General features: G+C 40.5%; 1 protein-coding gene across 18 annotated transcripts in view; it reads right to left on the minus strand.

The window, feature by feature from the left end:
- MAGI2 (membrane associated guanylate kinase, WW and PDZ domain containing 2) overlaps window positions 1-22,345 on the minus strand; it is a 618,868-nt gene that overhangs the window by 475,571 nt on the left and 120,952 nt on the right. For all 18 annotated transcript variants that reach the window (XM_081210614.1, XM_081210613.1, XM_081210622.1 and 15 more), the window contains one exon: window positions 18,222-18,338. In XM_081210614.1, coding sequence (XP_081066740.1) covers window positions 18,222-18,338 — 117 coding nt within the window. The remainder of the gene's footprint in view (window positions 1-18,221; window positions 18,339-22,345) is intronic.

Here is a 22,345-nt window from a genome sequence, read left to right on the forward strand (position 1 = left end):
CTTTCCTGGGTGGGCTCAAACCATTAACCTTCTGGTTAACAGCCAGACATACTGACCCATGGGAACTGAATGCAAGAAGCAAGTACTCTTGACCCACCTCCCTCATCACTGCACACTTGTTTACACTGAATTGCAGTTACGTTTTACTGCCCATAAACCCAGTTGGGGCAGATCCTTTGGGAGCTCTTCACACTCACTGTTTTAACCACCTTGAACAATTTGGTACCATCAGCAACCTTGGCCACTCACTGCTTACCACTAATATGTTAAAGAACAGGTGTCCTAGTAACAACCGTAAGGGAATTCCACCATCTCCATTGGGAGAACTGTTCGTTTATTCTTACGCTTTGCTTCTAGTTATATTTTTTACTACAACCACATGGGGTAAAGGCGGCATGTCCTAGATATTACTGAACTATGGATATTTGAAGATTGAGATTGATGTGTCCTGATTATAATCCTGGAAATATCTGGTCCACGACAAACATTCAGCTCCATCCAGTGCTTTTTTCCCCTGGGGGAACGCAGGGGTACGCACACCCCCAAACATTTTGTGAATCTAATAGGAGAATAAACTAAAAGTTTTTTTTTTCTAAAATACTTTCTCCTCTAGCATGGTGAATCATCAGTTCCATTGAATAGCATGGTGAATTGTCAGTTCTGTTGCTACCCCTGATGGCGGCCTCTTTCCTGTCATGGTGTTTCCTGAGTCTCAGGCGGAATGAGAGTGCCCCTAAACATTTTTTAAGGAAAAAAACACTGGCTTCATCTATTTGCGTGTACAAAAGACATATCTATAACTGGAAATGTTCTGTTTTGAGGAATTCCTCTTCCCACCAAAAAGAAGTTCATGGTGAAAATACTGTTACTGAAGTAACACTCAGACATGTTAAGATATCAGTAGAGAGGTCATAATGGATTTATTACTAAATGAATGCATCCTTTTCTAGCCCTAGGATTTTATTTTAAAAGCAAGTGACATGGAACTAACCCTGGGAAGAGTTATTTGTCCCTGGACAGCCATTAGAGGAGACACATAGCTTATTGTATTTTGTTCCAAAATTAGCTAGAGCCAGGCCTGACTTGCAAAAATAAGATGTTCTTCTACCATGGAAATAACAAACAAGAAAATGACCTGCAATGACGAGTGCAATGGCTTCTGCATTCAAATAATCTTACAAGCAAACATGCTTTTATTTTATTTTATTATTTTGAAATTGTTTAGAACATAATGTGTTGTGGGAATGCAGCAACTGAATGGGCTCACAAAATAGTACTGTAAAACTGCAAGGTAGTTTACAATTAGAGACCATGACCAGCCCAAAGCCACCTAAGTAGGTATGGCTGAGTGGGACTTGAACTTGAGTTCAGGCAAATAACCTATTATTTCAGAGAAATATCAAGCAAGATAGGCTCCACAAGCTTGCCTACATCATCAGTTGTAGTCAGTATAACTACAGTCTGAACTCTTAAAATCGGCCTGTTCAGTATAACGCCAGTCTGAACTCTTAAAATCGGCCTGTTCGTTTCACAAAAACTGCCATTTTTCTAGGTACTGGAATTATTGTTTATAGGACCTAAAAGTCTGCCAATTTCACCCCTCCGTTTTAACAGATATTGTTTCACGAAAACTCCTTAGATGAGGGTATAAGTGACGAAGCACAAATTCCACTTGGAGGACTTGTTGTTGTTTAGTCGTGTCTGACTCTTCGTGACCCCCTGGACCAGAGCACGCCAGGCACTCCTGTCTTCCACTGCCTCCCGCAGTTTGGTCAAACTCATGCTGGTAGCTTCGAGAACACTGTCCAACCATCTCGTCCTCTGTTGTCCCCTTCTCCTTGTGCCCTCAATCTTTCCCAACATCAGGGGCTTTTCCAGGGAGACTTCTCATGAGGTGGCCTCAACTTCAGGCTCTGTATTGGAGCCTCAGCTTCAGGATCTGTATTGGAGCCTCAGCTTCAGGATCTGTCCTTCCAGTGAGCACTCAGGGCTGATTTCCTTCAGAATGGATAGGTTTGATCTTCTTGCAGTCCATGGGACTCTCAAGAGTCTCCTCCAGTACTGACACAAAAGCATCAATTCTTTGGCGATCAGCCTTCTTTATGGTCCAGCTTTCACTTCCATACATATTTGGAGGACTAGAGCAGTTAAATCTGGTGCTTCTCTTTCTCCTCACCCAGCATGGAAAGCAAACAACTTTCCTGAAAAGAAAAGGGGCTATTTGTATCCTATCCTGTTTTCAGAGTCTTCCCAACAGCATGTCAACTCCACAACCATAATCTTATGTAGTAAATTAGTTGGGCATAGTTTGTGTTATGTGTCTGATGCCAGAGATTTTTTAACTACTTCCCCACATCCAAACCCAATCACAAGGGCTCCCCTAAACAACAGAAAAAACATTGTGAGCAATCAGAGTCAGAATCACACTCAACATTAGGCAAGTGGGCCAATCAAAGCAATTTAGTAAGAGATCGAAACAAATGGAGCTCTGATTGTATGCTAATGCAAGATTGAGGACAAAGAAATAAAGCGCATGAAAAATATTTAAGCACTTTTGAAAACTGCTTCTGAATCACAAAGGCTAGGAGTCATTTCTAAGAATTATTCATGTCTCCTCTTCAGTATAATCTTGCACTTTTATTAATCCTCCTGGCCAGCAGCATGAAGTGTTTTGTGTTCTTTCTTTAATTTAACGGACCTGACTAAATTGATCTGCGGCTGTTTCAGCTTTGAAGTATCACTGCTCTTGTGTACAACACACCCTTAAAGACACCACAAGGAATTTAGAGTGAAAGGAAATTAAGATGCTACAAACATTATAGCAGTGTCCAGGGGAAACTGAAAAGTTGTTATACTATTTTAGCAAAATGCAAGCAGGGGCAAAAAGGAATCAAATTAATTCCTGCTTCAGCTGCACTTTGGGGAGTGATTAAAAAGGATAAAACTCAAGATGCCTATATGCTGCTTTGAGGATTGTGGGAGCAAAATGGAGAAAAGCAGTTAGCTTGATGTAGTACTGACACACAAGATATGTCAACATGAAATGAAAAATGGAGGAAGAAACATAAACAAGTTCAAGCACCGAAGGAGTATCTTTAGCGGAAAAGATGATCAGCTGCATCACACATACCCATACATTTAAGAATAAAAACATAAAGCAATGAAGAGCTCAGGCATGGACAACTGTGACCCACCAACAGGAAGACATCCAACCAGTCATGAATTGTTGGTAGGTTGGAAGGAGCACAAGAAAATACTTCATACCAGGTCATTCTATTTTGCTCATCTAACCCAGTATGGTCTCCTCTGATGGGCAACAGCTCTCTGGAGTCTTGGGGAGTGGTCTTTCTGAGCATCTGCTGTTCAATATTGTTTTAACTAGAGATGGATTGAACCTAGGCTAGCAACCACTGAGCCATGGGACCTTCCCATATAAACCATGTTGGTGGTTTGCGGGGCAGGGATGGTGCAAGCATGGATTACGTGAATAAAACAGAAATAAGGGGTATCAAAATTAGTTTTGTAGGAGAACAGAACATTAAGGCTAAGTGAAATTGATGTTTTGGTGTGAAGTCCTGTAATTGATAACAATGGTAAGGTTGACAAATGCAGAAAAACAAAATTCTGGAACTTGGGGTGAGGGGCCTGTGGGAAGGACCTAGCTAGTTCATTAAGTAGATCACTTCCTTTTCAGGTTTACTTCCTTCCTGCTTCTTCTCCAAGTTCAGGTTGTGTGAGCAAGCATGTGTGTGTGTGTGTGTGTGTTAGCCTCTTGACTCCCTTTTTTGCCACATGCCAAGCCTGTACTAGGGGGGACGCGGGTGGCGCTGTGGGTTAAAGCCTCAGCGCCTAGGGCTTGCCGATCGAAAGGTCGGCGGTTCGAATCCCTGCGGCGGGGTGCGCTCCCGCTGCTCGGTCCCAGCGCCTGCCAACCTAGCAGTTCGAAAGCACCCCCGGGTGCAAGTAGATAAATAGGTACCGCTTACCAGCGGGAAGGTAAACGGCGTTCCGTGTGCTGCGCTGGCTCGCCAGATGCAGCTTTGTCACGCTGGCCACGTGACCCGGAAGTGTCTCTGGACAGCGCTGGCCCCCGGCCTATAGATGTGAGATGGGCGCACAAACCCCAGAGTCTGTCAAGACTGGCCCGTTCGGGCAGGGGTACCTTTACCTTTACCTTTAAGCCTGTACTAAGAATGGATTTGTTTGCATTAAAACTAGCAGTCTTACCAAATTATTATTTCTGTACCAAACTCCAGCATAAGTGTGTGTGTGTGTGTGTAAAAAAGTAACTCTTGCTTTTTATACTGACCTATATTCTTTCCCCACTGCCTTACCTATTATTTGATACTTGAAGTTCAGACTTTGATTTTAAATATATACTTGCACATATGTGCCAAGCCCTCTGACTCCAGTAGTTCCACATATTGCTGATGTCTTCCTGAAATCCCCATGCAGGTCTAACAGTAAATAATCCAGTTCAAATTCAGGAAAATAAATAATTTATTTTCTGTGTAATATAAACCAAGTGAATCTGACCTAGCTTTCACCATAATTAATATTAGTGGAGATAGATTTAGACCTTTGGATGGAATTCTGCCACTTTTATTTGAAAAATAAGCCAGAAACATCTGAAAATGTTTGAAAATGATGAATGAGTTCCTAGGGTTTCTGGTTTTTAAAGCCAGAAATAAAAGGCAAGGTTTATTTTTATCTTAAAAGCAGTAGGGGAAAAGCAAGTGTTTATATTTCACATTTCTGAGCTGTTCTTATGACCTATATTCTTTCAAAATGTTGCATGTGCATTTCTAGGTTTTAAAGTATTAGGTTTTTAAAAGGTTATGATTCTAACTTTACTTACATGTCATATTGAAAAAAATAACATTTCTCCTCGTTTATGAAATATGTACAGCTAAAACTGTAAGTTGACTTAGTCTATGCCCAAGAAGCCAGTTTTCACTCTCTTGCCGTCTTAACTGGTGATGCACATCAGTGGTGAGTGACGATATATTCATCATGTTTATCATGTCAATACGAAAGGTGTGCTTTCCCATACTGTATAACTGAATAGAAACCATATTATCAAGTAGAAATATAAACGTTAGAACAATATATCCTCAAAAATTTACAAAGCTTGAAAACAACTGCTCTAACAGAAATCCAGTATAACTACATAATGGCTGACATCCTATGTTAGTCATACTTACAGTAGACCCATGAAATCAATTGCTAATGTTGGGTATCACTCAATGTGCTGTGAGAAATCAGCTACATAGCTTCTCATTGGTAACATTTGTACCCAATGATACACAATCAACTAGGGTTAGGCAAAGTCTCCTGTGCTTGAGCTGGGTGCTGGCGCATGCAGTCCAATCGCTCCTGTTTCACTCTTCCATTACATAATCAGGGAAACAAACCACAGAGTGCCTGGCTGAGTGTTATGTCTGGACTAACACTCATGGGTTGTTTCTCTCAAAATAAACCACAATCTGTAGGCAAGGTTTCTTCTTGACTGTCTGATCCATTGTTTGTTTGTTTGAAGGCAAGTAAGCCCGGAGTGCCAGTTCAGATGTAACACTAAGCCAGCCACTCCATGGTTTCTTTCCCAGCTGGAAGCAAAGAAGCAGCAATTGGGCTGCGTGTGCCAGTACGTAGCGCCTGCACAGGAGGATTTGTTTATGACAAAGTCATAGTTTATGGCTTTGTGTCATGCACAAACACAGCTGCTCTTCCAAAGTAAAATCCTATCCACCACCCACACGTTGTTTTCAGCAAGGCAACAGTTTCACAGCTCTCCCATATTATTCTAGGAGAATTATAAGGCAATGCTATATCAGACTTTGAAATATCACACAGAATAATAATAATAAAATAATAATAATAATAATAATAATAATAATAATAATAATAATAATAATAATATTTATATCCCGCCCTCCCCAGCCGAAGCTGGGCTCAGGGCGGCTAACAACAATAAAACAGTACAACACAACACTCTAAAATCATTCATTATAAAATTAATTCAACTCAAATCAATGGCAACCATTGGGCCAGAGCTCCGCAAAGATTGCCAAAGGAGGGAGTCAGGCTGTGCCCTGGCCAAAGGCCTGGTGGAACAGCTCTGTCTTGCAGGCCCTGCGGAAAGATGTCAAGTCCCGCAGGGCCCTAGTCTCTTGTGACAGAGCGTTCCACAAGATCGGAGCCACAGCCCTGCCTCTAGTTGAGGCCAGCCTACTCTGTGGCCTGGGACCTTCAAGATGATTTTATTGGAGACCGTAAGTTTCTCTGTGGGACATACCAGGAGAGACGGTTCCGTAGGTACGAAGAATGCTAGGATGGCTTTCCCCCCCAAAAACTACAGCACTAGACTGTTCTTTTAGATAGTTTTCCTAGAAGGCAGCTAAAGAGACTTGATTCTACTAGTCAGAGGAAGGATTGTGTTCTCACTAATAAATTCTGCCCTTTCCCCTTACTCTGTATATTCTCATCCTTTTTATTATTAGAGAGCCAGTGTGGTGTAGTGGTTAAGAGCGGTAGTCTCGTAATCTGGGGAACCGGGTTCGCTTCCCCGCTCCTCCGCCTGCAGCTGCTGGGTGACCTTGGGCTAGTCACACTTCTCTGAAGTCTCTCAGCCCCACTCACCTCACAGAGTGTTTGTCATGGGGGAGGAAGGGAAAGGAGAATGTTAGCCGCTTTGAGACTCCCTAGGGTAGTGATAAAGCGGGATATCAAATCCAAACTACTACTACTACTACTACTATTCTTCTTCTTCTTCTTCTTCTTCTTCTTCTTCTTCTTCTTCTTCTTCTTCTATTTCATATCTTCCAGGCTAAAGCCAAAGCACTGAAAAGAGAATACTGACCAATATTTCACATCACTTTCAAGGGCTCTCCTGTGAAGGACCTGGTGGGCCTAGGAGCAGATTCTGCCAGCAGTGTGGTCAGGTGGAGCATTGCAGAGCTGATAAAATCCAGGCTGAAATGTGTCAAACTGAGCACAGGAACAAAAATTGTTTCTAAGCAGACTGCTTTTGATAAAGTTTATTGACATTTATTGGTTGCATTTATACCATTTAGAAGACACTGGTCTCATTTTGCATTTGAGAAGCACCAGATTGGCTGCAGGAGTGGCTGGAAGGAGACGTACAAGATGCCATCCAATGGTCTTAGGAACTTCACTATGGATTTGTGTAGGGTTTACTCCTTCTCCTGAATATGTCCTGCAAGGTGGTGGGTATTTTAACTGCAATAGGAAATGATTTCCTTACAAAAGTTCATGTTTGTAAGGAAGTTGAAACTTTGCAGCTGCCATCTGTATTACAGAGATAATGTTTTAAGTATAAAAACTCAGCCAGTCTATTGTTGTATGTATTTTCCTTGTACTATGACTATGATTTAAAGTGTGCCCACTGGCAGATTTCACTTGCAGTTCAGATCTGAAACTGTTCAACCTAAAATGGAGTTAGAACACAGTAGCAGCTCTTATCTTAGCTCTCATCTTAGATCTATAACCCCAGATAAAAAGTGTTAAGAATACAGAGATTTAAACACAAGTATGGCAGGCAGTTTTTATGTTACTTATTGTGGGATTCTGTGATTTAGTACAGCAAGAAGGAAGGGGGAAAAAAACCTGATAATCATGGTTGTCACTGTTGAATAAAAACTGGAGTTTTTAGAAAGAGGGTCTAGTGGTACTGAAAGGAAACCATTACTTTTACAAGGTGGCAGCTTTATGACAAGACCTTAAAACAATGACACAACATAATCTAAAGTCATGGAAACATATATATTAGACAGCATCGCACACAAAGTAATGACATTGACACAAAAGTGAACAGTGAAAACAGAAAGAGAGAGAGAAAATTAAGTTCCGCGTCCCTCAAAAAAAAAAATAGCCTATTATCTTAATGTTTAAACCTTGAATCTGTTTTGGCTGATATGGCTGGAGATCAAGGGAATCCTAAACTGCATGTTATAAAATACTTTAATTCAAACTGTGACTTCAGAAAACCTGATAGAGTCTGCAGGATGGAGATCTAACACAGTGGAAAACCATCAAGGAGAACAGTTGGTAAAGTTGAGAGTTCTAGATTCCAGTATTTCAGGGGGTTGGACTAGATGACCCTTGTGATCCCTTCCAACTGTACAATTCTTTGATTTTATGAATCATAGGAAGCCCTCACTGAAATTAGGAATGGAAGTAGGAAGCACATGTGCCCAGGTCTTATGGGCAGAAGCAGATAAAGAAAGAAACCGGAGAAGTCTTCTAGCAACCTAGAGCCAAATCCACATGCCCAATCCTTTCGCTAGCACTAGGATTAGGCATGTTAATGTCTACAATCTGTTTAATATGTGGCAAACTTTACAAACCTTGGCACTTCAATATCTGTCTGTAGATATAAACAAAATGCCATTAATGAACTGCAACAGTGCTGCCAGTTTTTGAATATTTGTATCCTGCCAGATTTGGCTACTTATCTGCTGTGATGTGCCAGTTTAATCTTACTACTTCCAACCTATCAGTACTATCTCGCTGTACTTCCTCAACACTAATTGCACAGTCAGATAATTTCCCTTAATTAGGATTCCCTTTGTTGCTCTGATTTCAAACATATTTTGGAAAGTGAGCTCTCTTTCTCATTAGATATATATATATCCACTGTGCAAAACAGAAACCTATGATTATGAGTTATCATCTTACACTGCTGTTAAACCAAGAGCTAAAATTAAAAAGCAAGGATAACCTTTAAATCCTTTTTAGTTATTCATAATAAGAAAGCAAGAATTATTAGGTATTGATGTTGATAATATGTAGGTGCACATGTTTAATAATGAAAAAGGGTAAAATGTGCTCATTTCACAGTCTGAGCACAATAAACCACGGTCCAATTAATGCAGCTATAATCCTTTGCCTAAAATCTTTAAATAATTGGAAGAGGCAAAAGTGGCTTATTATAAGGCATTACATAATCTGTTTCCTATGACATATGGAGCTCCTTTACAATACTTCTTTGAGCCAGCATAATCAAATAGAGAGAATGTTGGAGTTGTGTTTTTTAAAACAACCCCCTCCCCCCCAAAACCCAGATTCCTATCTTAACTATTTGCAGAGTGAGATCTTTTATAAACACTCCACAAAACCTACTTCATTAGGCAAAACACTTGCATAACAACCACTGCTATAGGAACTGCTCCATTATTTGCATCAAACTCTTTCCTGTGTCTTCAGGATAGCTCTGAGCCCGTCTCTGTCAGGGAGAGGGGAAAAGGAAGGATTTAGATCAGGGAAACACCACAGAAGGAAATGAGTTAGCCCCTCTCCCACAGTACTGCTGCAAATTAATCAAAATTGGAGTGGTTCTTGCATCATTTTAGGTAAAAGTGAAGATGCCTGGGAGATCTAGTTGTGGATCTGTTATGGCCATGAGATGTCTTCACTTGACTTTATTCAACCCTAGTGGAAAGTGACTGGCATTGCTCTGGAGTGAATTTTAACTAACAAACATCAGTGGTTAAAATTAATGCAGTTTTGAAAGGTTCAGTCCACCATCTTGATTCAAAATGGCATCCAACTGTATCCAAACATAGAAAAAACCTCCTCCTTGATCTCAGGAAGCAGCATGAGACATTTAGTTATGGTGTCATAAGAGGCACCTGAACGCATGAAGAACAAAGAGACAAACAACTTTCCAAAATATATAAGAGATGAGCTCTGAGTTGCATAACTTCAAGGGCGACATATTCCTTTTCACCAATGTAGGAGTCGAGTAAGGGACTTGGTTGTCTATTAAGCCCTTCTTGTGAGCACAGAAAGTTATTAAAAGCACTGTCTTGATTACCTAGCCTTTGTTTACCTATTTAAGCAATTATTTTTTACAGCTTGTGTGAACATTCTTAACCATGAATTGGTGAAGGAGGATTAAAAGCTCTTTATTTGCTTATCACACTTTTGGCCTTTCATCCAAGGTGGTCAGTGCAGTGCACTATTATTATTTCCCTCTACTTCCAGTAGTGCTGTTATAGGTTAAGAGTTTAATCATCAAAACCAAAGCAAAAACAGACAGACAGACAGACAAACTCTGAATTGGAAAGAACCATTCTGTTGTGACTGTCCTGCTTTTATGTTAGACCTAATTCACTCTTTACTAATGCACATTATTAGGAGATCATGCTGAACCAGAATGACACTTATCTGTGGCAGGATCCTCCGGGACAACCTTCCACCATTAAGCCTGAATCCATACCCCTAACAGATTTATGTCTTAAAACTAACACAATGAACTCTTACACAATAATGTTTGTTCCTATCTACTCTGCTTAATAAGCTATTTGTGTGCTACTTTCACTGCTGTTGCTCATCACTGCCAGATGCAGAAGCTTTATTAGACTTTTATGGTACCTGCCCCTTAGCATTGAATTCCAAGGAATCAATAACATTAATTATCTCATTGAGGCTTCTTTAGAACCTTTGCTGTCCTCTAATAACCACCATGGAGAAAGCTACAAATGTTCCAACTACCAACTTACCTCAGATGTTCATAAATACTGAAGGAGAACATTGCATTATAAATAAATGCGGTAACAGCGGCAGCTTCTCTCCCAGGGTGAATAATAGTGCTTTGCTTGTGTCTCTTTGTGTGTTGGGACCTACTGTATGTCAATTTTCTCCTTTTCCAGTTGTGGTCAACCTCCCTGCAGCTCCTATTTTATGCACACCAGGCACAGAGAGGCAGGCATGTAGAAGCAATGATAGTCACGAGATAGATTGGAGGTTAAACATAGCCACAACTTTAGTAATTAATGTACAGGCAACCACCCAACCTATGAAGGGGTTATGTTCCTGGACCTCGTACTCATAAGTGAAAATCACTAAAGTAAGGAGCACCCACCCTCTAAAATGCCTCCAAACACCCTCTCTGCTGATCTTTCCCAATTGTACCAAAAAGACTGCACATAAAAAATAAAAAAACTAATAATAATAAAAATAAATAATTTTTTATTTATACCCTACCCTTCCCAGTTCAGAAAACCGGGCTCAGGGTGGCTAACAACAAATTTTAAACACTTAATTGATACAACAAAAACCAGCATAAAATACAGTATAAAATGTGAATAACAATAAATTCAGAATTCAAAAATCAATTTAGGGGGGAAATCCATCCAATAAACATTAGATGATCACCAGGGTTAGCTGGCTAAATTAGTCCTATTTGGGCCAGCGAGGAGACCAGGGGAGAATTAGCTGTGGGATCCCAGAGCGGGTAATCTTCATAAAAAGGGGAGGGGAAGGGAAGGAAGGGGAATAAAAGATCGGGCTAAGTTCAACTTGAAAGGCAGGAGGAATTGAAGCTTGGGTTGGAGGCTATGTGGGAATGAGGTGGTGGCAGCAGCAGCACTACCCCATGTGTCAGCTGTCAGGCAAGGAGGCTGAGCAGGCTAAACAGAGCCCTGCTGAACCTCCCATCTCTTCTGGGTCTCCCCATGAGACACAAATTCTCTCCTGCCATTTCTGGGCTGGAGTCGGTTTATTTAATTATTTTCTCGTGCTGCACATCTGCACAGTCACACGCGTGTGGGGGGATCCTTGTACATTGGGGGTTGGTGTGTACTGAGATGAGGGCAGCCTGATTGCTGATCTGATATCTCCATCCCTGCCCACATGCTGGTGAGTTGCCAACCGGAGGTTCCCACCCAGTGCTACTGCAAATGCAACTGAAGTTGATATCATAAGGCAAGGGGTTGCATTGTGGTTGAGAGAGTGTGAGCTATGCGAGTCTTTTAAAGCAGCCCAGTGTTGTTAAACTCATATTGCTGAGATAGAGCAGCAAATGAGAACCACATAGTATAGCCCACCATTGTCAACTAGTCTGTTCATGTGTTGTTTTAGAGAAATGCATTTGGAGAGGCTGTTAAGTTAATTATGGCATCAACATGAGTGAGGGGGTAATTCATTGCTTTTCTACCAATGGGAGAAAATAGGAGAATAAATTGCAGCTGTTGGTACAAATACTTAAATGCAGATATTCTTGTCAACAGCTCAAATCCTTTTTGCTCAAAGAAAGAAATTAAAAGGGTGACTTTTTGACCTGCACTAGTAACTTTATTATACTTGTTGTGCGGTTTAAATAAATAATGATCTTACAATACACTGGTGGTTTTTTAAACCACCAAGTTAACTACTGAGTTTACAAGCATAAAATCTGAACCTTAGTTGCTGTAAATCTTAGATCACACCTCCCACACACACACACACACTCACTTGGTTTTGCACTCTTTGTAGCACTGGTGGCCAAAAAACAATTTATGAAATACCTTCAGTAATAGAACTTGAGTTATTTGTAGTCTTATTGTGCATTTAACAGCTGTATGACAGGCAGAAATTTTACAGGTTTAGCTATTTCTCGAACAAAAACATTATTGTGGGGAAAGCTTCAACTGTTGACATTCTGTGTCTCTGTGTGTCCCGATTTATGTATGGTCCCTCTGCTCTACCCACAAAAGAGGATCCAAATTTGAATTTGGCACAACATATATGCAAATCTGGGCATAATTTGTGGGTGGCATTAGCATTGGCACACCTGTCAATTCAAACAGTTCTGAAGTCATTACAAGAAGGAACATTAGTAGATATGGCTAGTTTTTAAATTTTAGATATAATGAACATCTTATTGATATAACCATCTTGCACCTTAATGGCCAAGGGAGATGACAAGGGCGAATGACAAACACTGGGGAAATAGCAAAACATGTGACTTACATGAGAACCTCACTTTTCTTGGCTGGTTATATAAGCAGAACATTTATAATCATACACAAAAAATAAAGGTTCAGTTTAGTCTGTGCTACCCATGTTCACAGCAAATTACATATTACCCCGGTGGCTCTAAGACTATTGATAGAATCACATATTTTGCTTCTATTGTTTTCCCCTAGGGCCTTACTGACAGACAGCCACCCACCCTTAGAATGCTTCTATCTACAGAGTACAAGGTGGTAAGGTGGGGGAGAGGGAGAGAGTTTTGCACCTTTTTGTCTAATGGGTAGGCATTTTTGTTCTCACTTCATGAGAATGAACAAGGTACATAAGATGCTTGTGATTGCTCTTTGTGTCTAATTTAATTACCTCTAGCAAATGTAAACAGTAACTGCACAGAGCAGGGGAGGTGGCGGTAACCCATTGGCTGAACCTGACCAAAGAAGTTGCAGGAAGTGGCCCTTCAGTCCTTTCACTACCTGACTCACTGTAGGTATCAAAACTGGGTTTGGGGAAAACTGCTTCAAATATATAAGGCACAGTAAGCGTAATGTGTAATGAGCAGAGTCCCTCACCATTAACTTATTCACAAATGGGGCAGACAGGTGATTGGGTAAGATATTGTATACACAAGAGAAGACCTCAAATAATTGAGTGTAAGAGTGTGTAGCTTTAAGAAAACAGCAGCTCGAGGAATGTGCTGCCAGCAGTCGCTGTGGATACAGGACCCATTTGGAACTGCCAAATCATATGAACGTCATTCCCAGTTAAGCAATGCACCATATATGCCCAAGACAACTGAACAGTGACCACTGCAGGCCCAAACTGATGGTCATGCACAAACCCTCTACATTTTGAGTGGCTACGGCCCTCGTAGGCTTCACTACAATGCTTTTGCAATGCTGCATCGAATGCTTTCACGCGTCAACAATTTTCTTTGCACATTATTATTTTATTTGTGTCCACTGCCATCATTCAAGGCTTTTACCTTAGCCATCCAAATTGTATCATAAAAATATTAGCACCTAGGAATGCCTGAAATGCATTGTTGTTGTTGCTGTTATATATGGTATACCCTTAAAATAAATTAGCAGAGGCCATACCATCTGGAGGAAAGCCCAGAAACTTCAACACTGATGAACCTATCAAAACAGCATTCACTCATAGCTGACTGAAAAGTATATGAAGCATTAAATACAGATTTCAACTTTGGCCTCAATACACATTTAAATAAATATGCAGGACAAGCTATATGAATGTACTGTATTATACCATTACAACTGTTCACACACAATGCACAAGAGAAGCATGTTTAACATGACCTGTGGTTAAAATCAAGGGATGCAACTATTTAAGCAGTTGCTATTGTCTAAGTATAGTCTTGAACATGTGAGCCTATGTTACACATTGTCCTCGCCCGCTCTACAAAACTCTGCATTTCCCTTCATTTCAGGTAAAATTTATCACCAGCATTCTTATCAGCAGGATCTATAAAACTGAACCTTCATTTTAAAAGTCCAACACTGTGAGAATGTTTTGCCCAAAAATACTTTAAAAGGTTTGGAAGAAAGCCCTGTGATTCTCTAGAGCATTTGCTTCTGGTTCACAGCTTGTGATAAACTGAGGAGTAAAGAAAAGGTTTAACACCATTTCCAACAACGTGCACTCTTACTTAGAAATCTTGCCATTGCCATTCACGTCACTATCACAGTAATTGAAATCTGTTATGATTGATGCTCCAGGCTTTGGCAGCCTTCCTTATCAGTATAAACAACTTCTTGGTCACCCTTTCTAGTCTATCCTAGTAGCTTCTAGCACAGCTTCTTGTGACTTGTTCTTTGTCCCATTCTACTTTTACCACAGTACTTTCCAGCTCAGTTCACAAGCCATCTATGATGGGAACTAGCTTCAAAATTAATGCACTTTCCTTTCCACAGTCTCTCTCATTCACAGACAAATTAGCTCCTGTTTTATTAGGCTTTTCACACAGCTGTACAAAAATGACACACCTCCCTGTGCCGTTTGACATCAGAATAATGTAGATTTATGTTTAATAATTTAATGTTAAGATGCATACCAGCTATCTGGGCATTCTCCCAACAAAAGATATAAAAATGGATTAGTAGAATGTTATTCATAGGTGTGTGTATCTCTGTGTGCGCGTACAAACAAACAAACAAACAAACAAACACACAAACAAACAAACAAACATATATAGCCCAAATGACTAAGAGTTGCCAAGACCCACTGGGATGAGCTGATTAGAATCCAGCAGATCTCTGGGCTTAGAGGTTAATAACGCAGCAGAGCTATGCAGGCCTAATTCCCTCATCCCTGGCTTAACCAGAGATAAGACGGCATACCTTCTCCACCCAAGCTCAACCAAGCTTAGCCTGGTGGATCTTAAGCTAATGACACTTACTTTCAGAATCCAGAGTCTTTGTGTGATGGTGCACACTGCATGCCATGATCTGGCATAGGACATGGAGGAAGGGTGACTCCTGGCCTGGCACAACTTCAAAACTGGCCTCATGCTGGCCCGGGAAGTGGATTTTAGCCTGTCCCAAAATTGGCTAGTTATGGGTAGGCTGGCTGTGAGATTCTGCCCAGCGGTAGGCCTGACTGTGGTGAAAGGCTTCACTCTGGTCCGCTGCTGGGATATTTAAAGCCAGTCTGCTTCCATCACCTGGTCCGTTTCCTTCACTAAAATTCCCAGGGTTGGGTAGCAATTTGTCCACTGGAGTAACGAACTCTGTCCTGAGATTTTGCCTACCCCATAGCAATCATCACAGCTTTGGTGGTCAAGGCATTGGTTAAGCCTTAGTCTTTGGAGGAGGGGAGGTTGTAGCCTCTGCCTGCCCCTCCAGTTACTGGGGGTATCCCGTTAAAGGGATCCGGAAGGAGTTTGTGATGTCCAGAAGCCCAGGTAGAGAAGAGGGCCATAGGTGGCAACCCAGGAAGGGGTTCCTACCTGATGTGTGTCAATTGGGTCACTTGCCTTGGGCTGACCCCAAACAGATATATCCAATGCCTTGCCAAACCCTTACACCTGTCCTCTATAAAGTTCAGTCATAACTTGGGTCAATACAAGTATCATGTATCCTATTTCCTGGGAGATGGTTGTGGGGGAGTGGCGGGCACTTGGCTCACACAATGTAAACTCTGAAAAGGGAGCATATGTGGTAGGGGTGGGACCAGAAGGTAGAGCCTTAGGTTGCATCCTAAGCCTGTTCAGCTCAGTCATATAACCTGGCAACCCTGGCATAAATTAATCCAGCAAAATTGGCTCAACTCAAAAACTGTTTTAAAGGCCTGTTTTCCTTTCTGCTGGGTGGATCTGGTGTAATTTTGCACCAGCTTAATTTGCACCAGCTTGCTATACACCAGCATGTGTATAGGACTGCTCCCTTAAGCTACAGTCTTATGCAGTGCTAGGGCTTACTTCTAAATATACACATATCGAATTGCACTATTGGTGAACAAAGAAAGGCTAGGTATGACCAGTGCTATTTTTTCTAGAAAAAGAGGTGCTGGAACTCTCCAGGAACACCTCCCATGTTCTCTTATAATGGCAATGGTGCCCACCTAAGGGGCCCCAGAACTGAGTTCCAGTGAGTTCCAGCTGGAAAAAAGCCCTAGGTATGACACATCTGAAACATGTAATATATTTTATCCCCATCTGGAGACTACATAATAGTTTTGGACTAACACTCTGTGTGTGTGTTCTCTTCCTATTTTTAGGAGTGTTTGCCTGAACATGCAAAGGGTTAAACTGTGGGTGTGGTAGGGACATGGACACAAGCCCCACCCCCACCCACTCAGTACCTGATCCTCCCTCATTTAAAAGATCTGAAGGGAGCTAGGATTCACCTTCTCTTGAATGCAAGTAGAACATAGCGTCCCTGGTTGTGCAGGCATTTATTTACATTCATATGAACATGTGTAAAAGCTCAATACGGGTAGCCTGGGGACTGAGCAGGTGGGGCTGGTGTGTGCAGCCTATGTCTCCTACATGCGAGATCACCTGTGCAGACAAAATATCCGAACAGGGCTTTTGTGTATAAAAGTTAAAGAGAATTAGGGTAACTCTTTAATACTGACTTCTACCCACTGCCAAGTAAACTATGGACATGGCCTCTGCTGAAAGTTACACATCCATAGCTTGTGACACACATGTCAGGAAACCAATAGCTAATCAGAAATACAGTGGCTAGGCTGGCCCACAGTATGTAGCCCAGGAGCAGACTAGAGACAAGAAGATCCATCTCAGGTTTATTCCCAGCACATGAAACCATACAATCATAGAGCTGGAAGGGACCCAAGGGTAAGTAATCTAGTCCAACCCCCTGCAATCTCAGCTAAAGCATCCATGACAGATGGCCATTCAACCTCTGTTTACAAACGTCAAAGGAAGGAGACCCACCATATCTCGTGGGAGTCTGTTCCACTGCTGAACAGCTCTTACTGTCAGAATGTTTTTTCCAAATGCCTTCTCTGAGACAGCCAACGTACAAACCTCCAACAAACAACAGCACTACTCATTCAGACAACCCTTTCTGATCATACACAAGACCCAGGTAGCACACTTCCAGGTCTAATATTTCACTTCCTGTTTTAAAACAAACAAACAACCCTTGAAATATAAAAGGGTCTTGTTTAATGCTTTGTGGTGAACCTTTCTTTTAGGACATAAAAATATTAAATTCAATAAAGAAAATGATATTGCTGCTTTCAAAATGGATGCATCCCATTATTGCATCCCACCCTATTATTGCATCCCATCATATATTGGCCTCTAATGTAAAACCACAACCCTGGTAGAGAACACATGTCCATTGCTGGTTCAAAAGAGCCAGCCTTCTTTTTTAATTTTTAAGCACTATACAATTACAAGATGCATCTAATTTGGTTGTCTCTTAATCTCTTACCCCAGTTTCTTCACACCTCTGGCATTTTTTTCAGAGTTACATTAACATTTTCCTTTGAAAATCACTTGAGATTATGTAAAAACCAGTTCCTGGTGCAACTGCACAAAATGTCATTCCACATACTTATTTTCAACATTTCCCAAATTGCATTCTTCTTGCCAACATTTAAAAACTTGTAGCCCTTACTCTGGCTCTCAAACACGATCACTAATGATATTCTATGCATTCAAAAATTACAGCTATTAAGATCCTCCGTCAGCAATCCATACGAGGATCATATTTAGTTGTTTATATACAATAAAGTTACTTGCTCCAGGCAATACTTTCTTTACTGCAGCTACAAAATGAAACAGAATTTTCAACACCAGCAAAGGCCTGCAAATTATTCATTCATGATACTCTCCATGCAAAAATTCAGTAATAATCAGCCTAGATGGATGCTAAATTTTTCCAGATTATTCCATCTGCAACCTAGTATTGCTGTTACCCACTGCATCCATAAGAACCAGTAGTTTCGTACGACAAAACAAAACATGGACTCACATGGCACTGTTCGGAGGTAGAGATTGTCTCTGATGATCTGCTGGAGCTCGTGGTCCACTGAACCCTTCTGGAACCGTAAATTGAGGTAGCGACGGAGATCCTTATCAACAATGCCTCCTGGTAGAGTGAGCAAAACACATATTGATTAGTAATAAAATATGAAGTGTGAGATTACCGCCTTTTCAATTAAATATTTGGCTTTACCTATAACTGAATCACACTATTCTTTTCTTTATCGACATCCTAAATTACACATAACCATGATCCCAAAGAAGACAACTGGGACCTGTATTCAAATGTGTGTGCACATGTAGCCTTGTTGGACAAATGGAGATGGTGTGGGTCAGCTGCCTGATAGGGAAGTATGAGCCAGGGAGACTAAATACAGCTACCCATCACCATTTGCCAAACAGCTGGTTGGTGTTATTATAATTTTCTAGCTGGGCTATGTATTAGCAGCTTACTGTAATTATGTAGTAATCATTAGCACATGAACATCCTCATCTAAATACAGATACTGAATTGGAACTGCACACACACACAGGATTGGAATGCAGGTTTCCTTTGCTGATATTGCCCAACTGGATCAAGGTGTTCAGGTTTGAAGTCTGGATTATTCTTCACAAATAGGATGATACCTGGGGTGTCATGACCTGGGACCCAGGTGAATGACATGACCTAGAACCAAATGTAGAGACCCACTGGGTCAGCACAGCAAGCAGGCATTTCTGCTCATACATCGCTTTCACACAGTGATTACAGCACTAATATTTCTGCTCTAAGTCTGTTTCTAAGAAGCATTTCTGCTTAACAATATCCTGCAGTCCACCATCAGTACCTAGCAGGACAGCAAAAAGAGCCTGTGAGTAAGCAGGGAAGCTGCCAAGTTCCTTCAGCTGGAAGGTGAACTCCACAGTTGCAAATTCAAGGCTAGTTATGCCTAGCATGGCCTGAACTTGAGATAAGGGTCAGAGAACAACTGTCCTAAAGCCAAGTAGTAGAACCTGACTCAAGCATGCTTTGTCCACGCACTTTTTGGACATCAGCAACTATATATTTTAAAATATATTTTCTCTATGTCTGGAGCAAGCCATAGGCAAAGAAATGTTCTTTCATTTACAGTATGTCACCAGCATGTAAGCCTTTCGTTCCCAAATCTGCAAAGGCATGTTTTGATTTGATTGATTACATTTCTGTGCTGTTGTTCATTCAAATGAATTCAAACCCAGCTAACAAGCAATAATAGTAACATGATATAACATGATGTCACAAATACAGCATAAATCATATAGAACAATTAACTATCAGTGAAACAAGTACACTCTATACAGCCAGTTCCATTTTCATTATATATATTGCCTGCTCACTTCAGATAAGGTCCCCAGATATTTCCACATGTGTCTTTAACACACCCTTGCCCTGCACTGTGAGTTGTCTGAACATTTCATAATTGTTGGTCTAAACCTTTTTGCAGTGTTCACATGATGTTCTCCTCATCCAAGTTGAAGCCTGCCATTTCCCCCTGCTAAATTCAGAGTTTCCTAATCCCCAGATAATAAAATAATGGAAGAAAATCCAAAATAATCCAAACCTGGTTAACCTAAAAACTGCACTACTTGAAAATTTTAAATATGGGGTCAATTATAAAAGTATTTTATAATATTTATTGTATATTCTAGTTTAGTCCATTTCTCCAAAGCTTGTAATAAGACACACTTTATTGAGACACACACACACAAAGGGATATTAAACAGTCTGTAACTCATTAAAAGATCCAAGACCAGAGAGAATCATTCGTATTTCTGAGAAAATGGCAAGAGATAAACAGAACAAGGCTTATAATTTTCTTTAGCCCAGGGTATTATAAAAGTAGGGTTTTTTGTAACTCACAGATGTTCCAGATGGGGGATTATTGCTGAGTTTTATTTCGCAGTTCAAGGCTGGTAATAAAACAAACATTGCTCTTTCTATTGCTATTCTCACAGCAGATATATTACTTAGCCTTAAAACATTTTTATTATATGCCCTTATAAAATATATTTGGGATGGCTTGTGAACTTCTGCTTACTCATATTTTATCATAGCTGCTCTGTGAACAGAACTTGGTATGTTATGCCTTTTCTCCCCCCCCCCCCTTTACTTTGAGAATATAATTGATTGCATCTCAACCATGAACAACTTGCCCTGGAGCTCTGATATATTGAGATTTGAAGTGAAACAATTTCATTTTCCCTGGGATTCTAAAAATACTTTGCTTATGACTCAGCAACTTGTACCATGTGCCTTAGAAAACATGGTTTTCTTAAACATTAGTTATGCATAACCATAATGACCATATGAAAAATGCAACTTCTTGTGCAGGGCTGCAAGTGTCAACAGCAAGGTGAAACATTTATTCCATATTATCTGTGAAGCAAAACAAAATCTGTCACAAAATAAGACTATATAGGCCTATAAATGTACAGCTCTCAAGCAAAAAAACAGAGGAAGTTTATGATGCCCCTAGTAGGCTAGTAAGCAGCAGTTGACTGAGGAATGAACATTACAAGTTACTCAGACTTTATCACTCAAAAAACAAAAAACAATTACCAAGGCATGTAGAAGACAGATATAAATGTACAGCATGTTATGGTTTAAGAGAAAACTACATGAAAATATTGTATGGATGGTACCTAACACCTAGTAGATTGGCAAAAATGTACAAATCAAAATTGAATAAGGAAATGTAAAGAGAAAGAAGGTACCTTTTCCCATATGTGGTGGTCTTGCAATAAGGTTGAAGCTTACTGGGAAATGATATATAATGAATTGAAAAAGATAAAATTTGTTTAAAAGAACCCAGAAGCTTTTCTTCTGGGGATTGTGGGATCAGAGCTACCTAAACAATATAGAAACTTATTTATGTATGCAACTACAGCCGCAATAATATTTGCCCAAAAATGGAAAGAAGACCAGAGAAGAAAGGCTACAGAAACTAATGGAATATGCAGAAATGGTGAAACTTACTGGAAGAATAAGAAATCAAGACAACAAACTTTTTATTAAGGAATGGAAATGGTTTATTGAATATTTACAACAAATTGTAAACAGATCAAGACATTAGCAGGACTACTGTAAAAACTTGCAACAGATGATTAAAAGAATAAAGGTAAAAGGTAAAGGGACCCCTTGCAGCGCTCATCTCGCTTTATTGGCCGAGGGAGCCGGTGTACAGCTTCCGGGTCATGTGGCCAGCATGACTAAGCCACTTCTGGCGAACCAGAGCAGCGCACAGAAACGCCGTTTACCTTCCCACTGGAGCGGTACCTATTTATCTACTTACACTTTGAGGTGCTTTCAAGCTGCTAGGTTGGCAGGAGCAGGGACCGAGCAACGGGAGCTCACCCCATCGCGGGGATTCGAACCACCGACCTTCTGATCAGCAAGGCCTAGGCTCTGTGGTTTAACCCACAGTGCCACCCACGTCCCGATTAAAAGAATAGGTTGAGACAATTGGCATATGCAGGGAAAGATGGAAATAACTTTAAGGAACTGTGAAAAGAGGAGGGAAGTTGAAGTTTAAAATGTCAGAATTATTGTTGAATGATTATATTGAAATGTGCTTTTTGTTATATATAAAATTATAAATAAAAATTTTAAAACAAAAAATTATCTGCCTAAGTAAATGGAACCTCATTATGCATGTGCACCATTTTAAACAGGTAGCAAGGATAATTGACTTGTATTCTGCAGTTGTCTTTTGAACACCCATCATGTGTCTATTCATCAGTAGCTGCTCTCAGACTTTGGAACTCCCTCCATAGAGAAGTTAGACTGGCTCCCTCTTTGTTTCCTTCCACTGGAAGCCAAATACTTTCTTATTCCAACAGCCTGGGGAACTGGCTGCTTTTAATGAAAGAGCTGGTTTCGTGCCGATTTTATTGTGATTATGTGTTTGTTTGTTTTTGTTTTTGTGTGTGTACACCAGGCTTGTGATGAGGTTTTTCTTGAAAATCATGGTTCTGCTGTACAGGTTATAAAGGAATGCCATCTAATATAAAAAGAGTCTGGAGGTTCCAGTCCTTGTCAAAATCTCTAAGTCTGTTTGTCTCCAATATAGCTCTATTCCAGAGTGAGAAGTTACC

The sequence above is a fragment of the Podarcis bocagei genome (assembly GCF_964188305.1).
Source record: "Podarcis bocagei genome assembly, chromosome: 10".
NCBI classification, from domain to species: domain Eukaryota; kingdom Metazoa; phylum Chordata; class Lepidosauria; order Squamata; family Lacertidae; genus Podarcis; species Podarcis bocagei.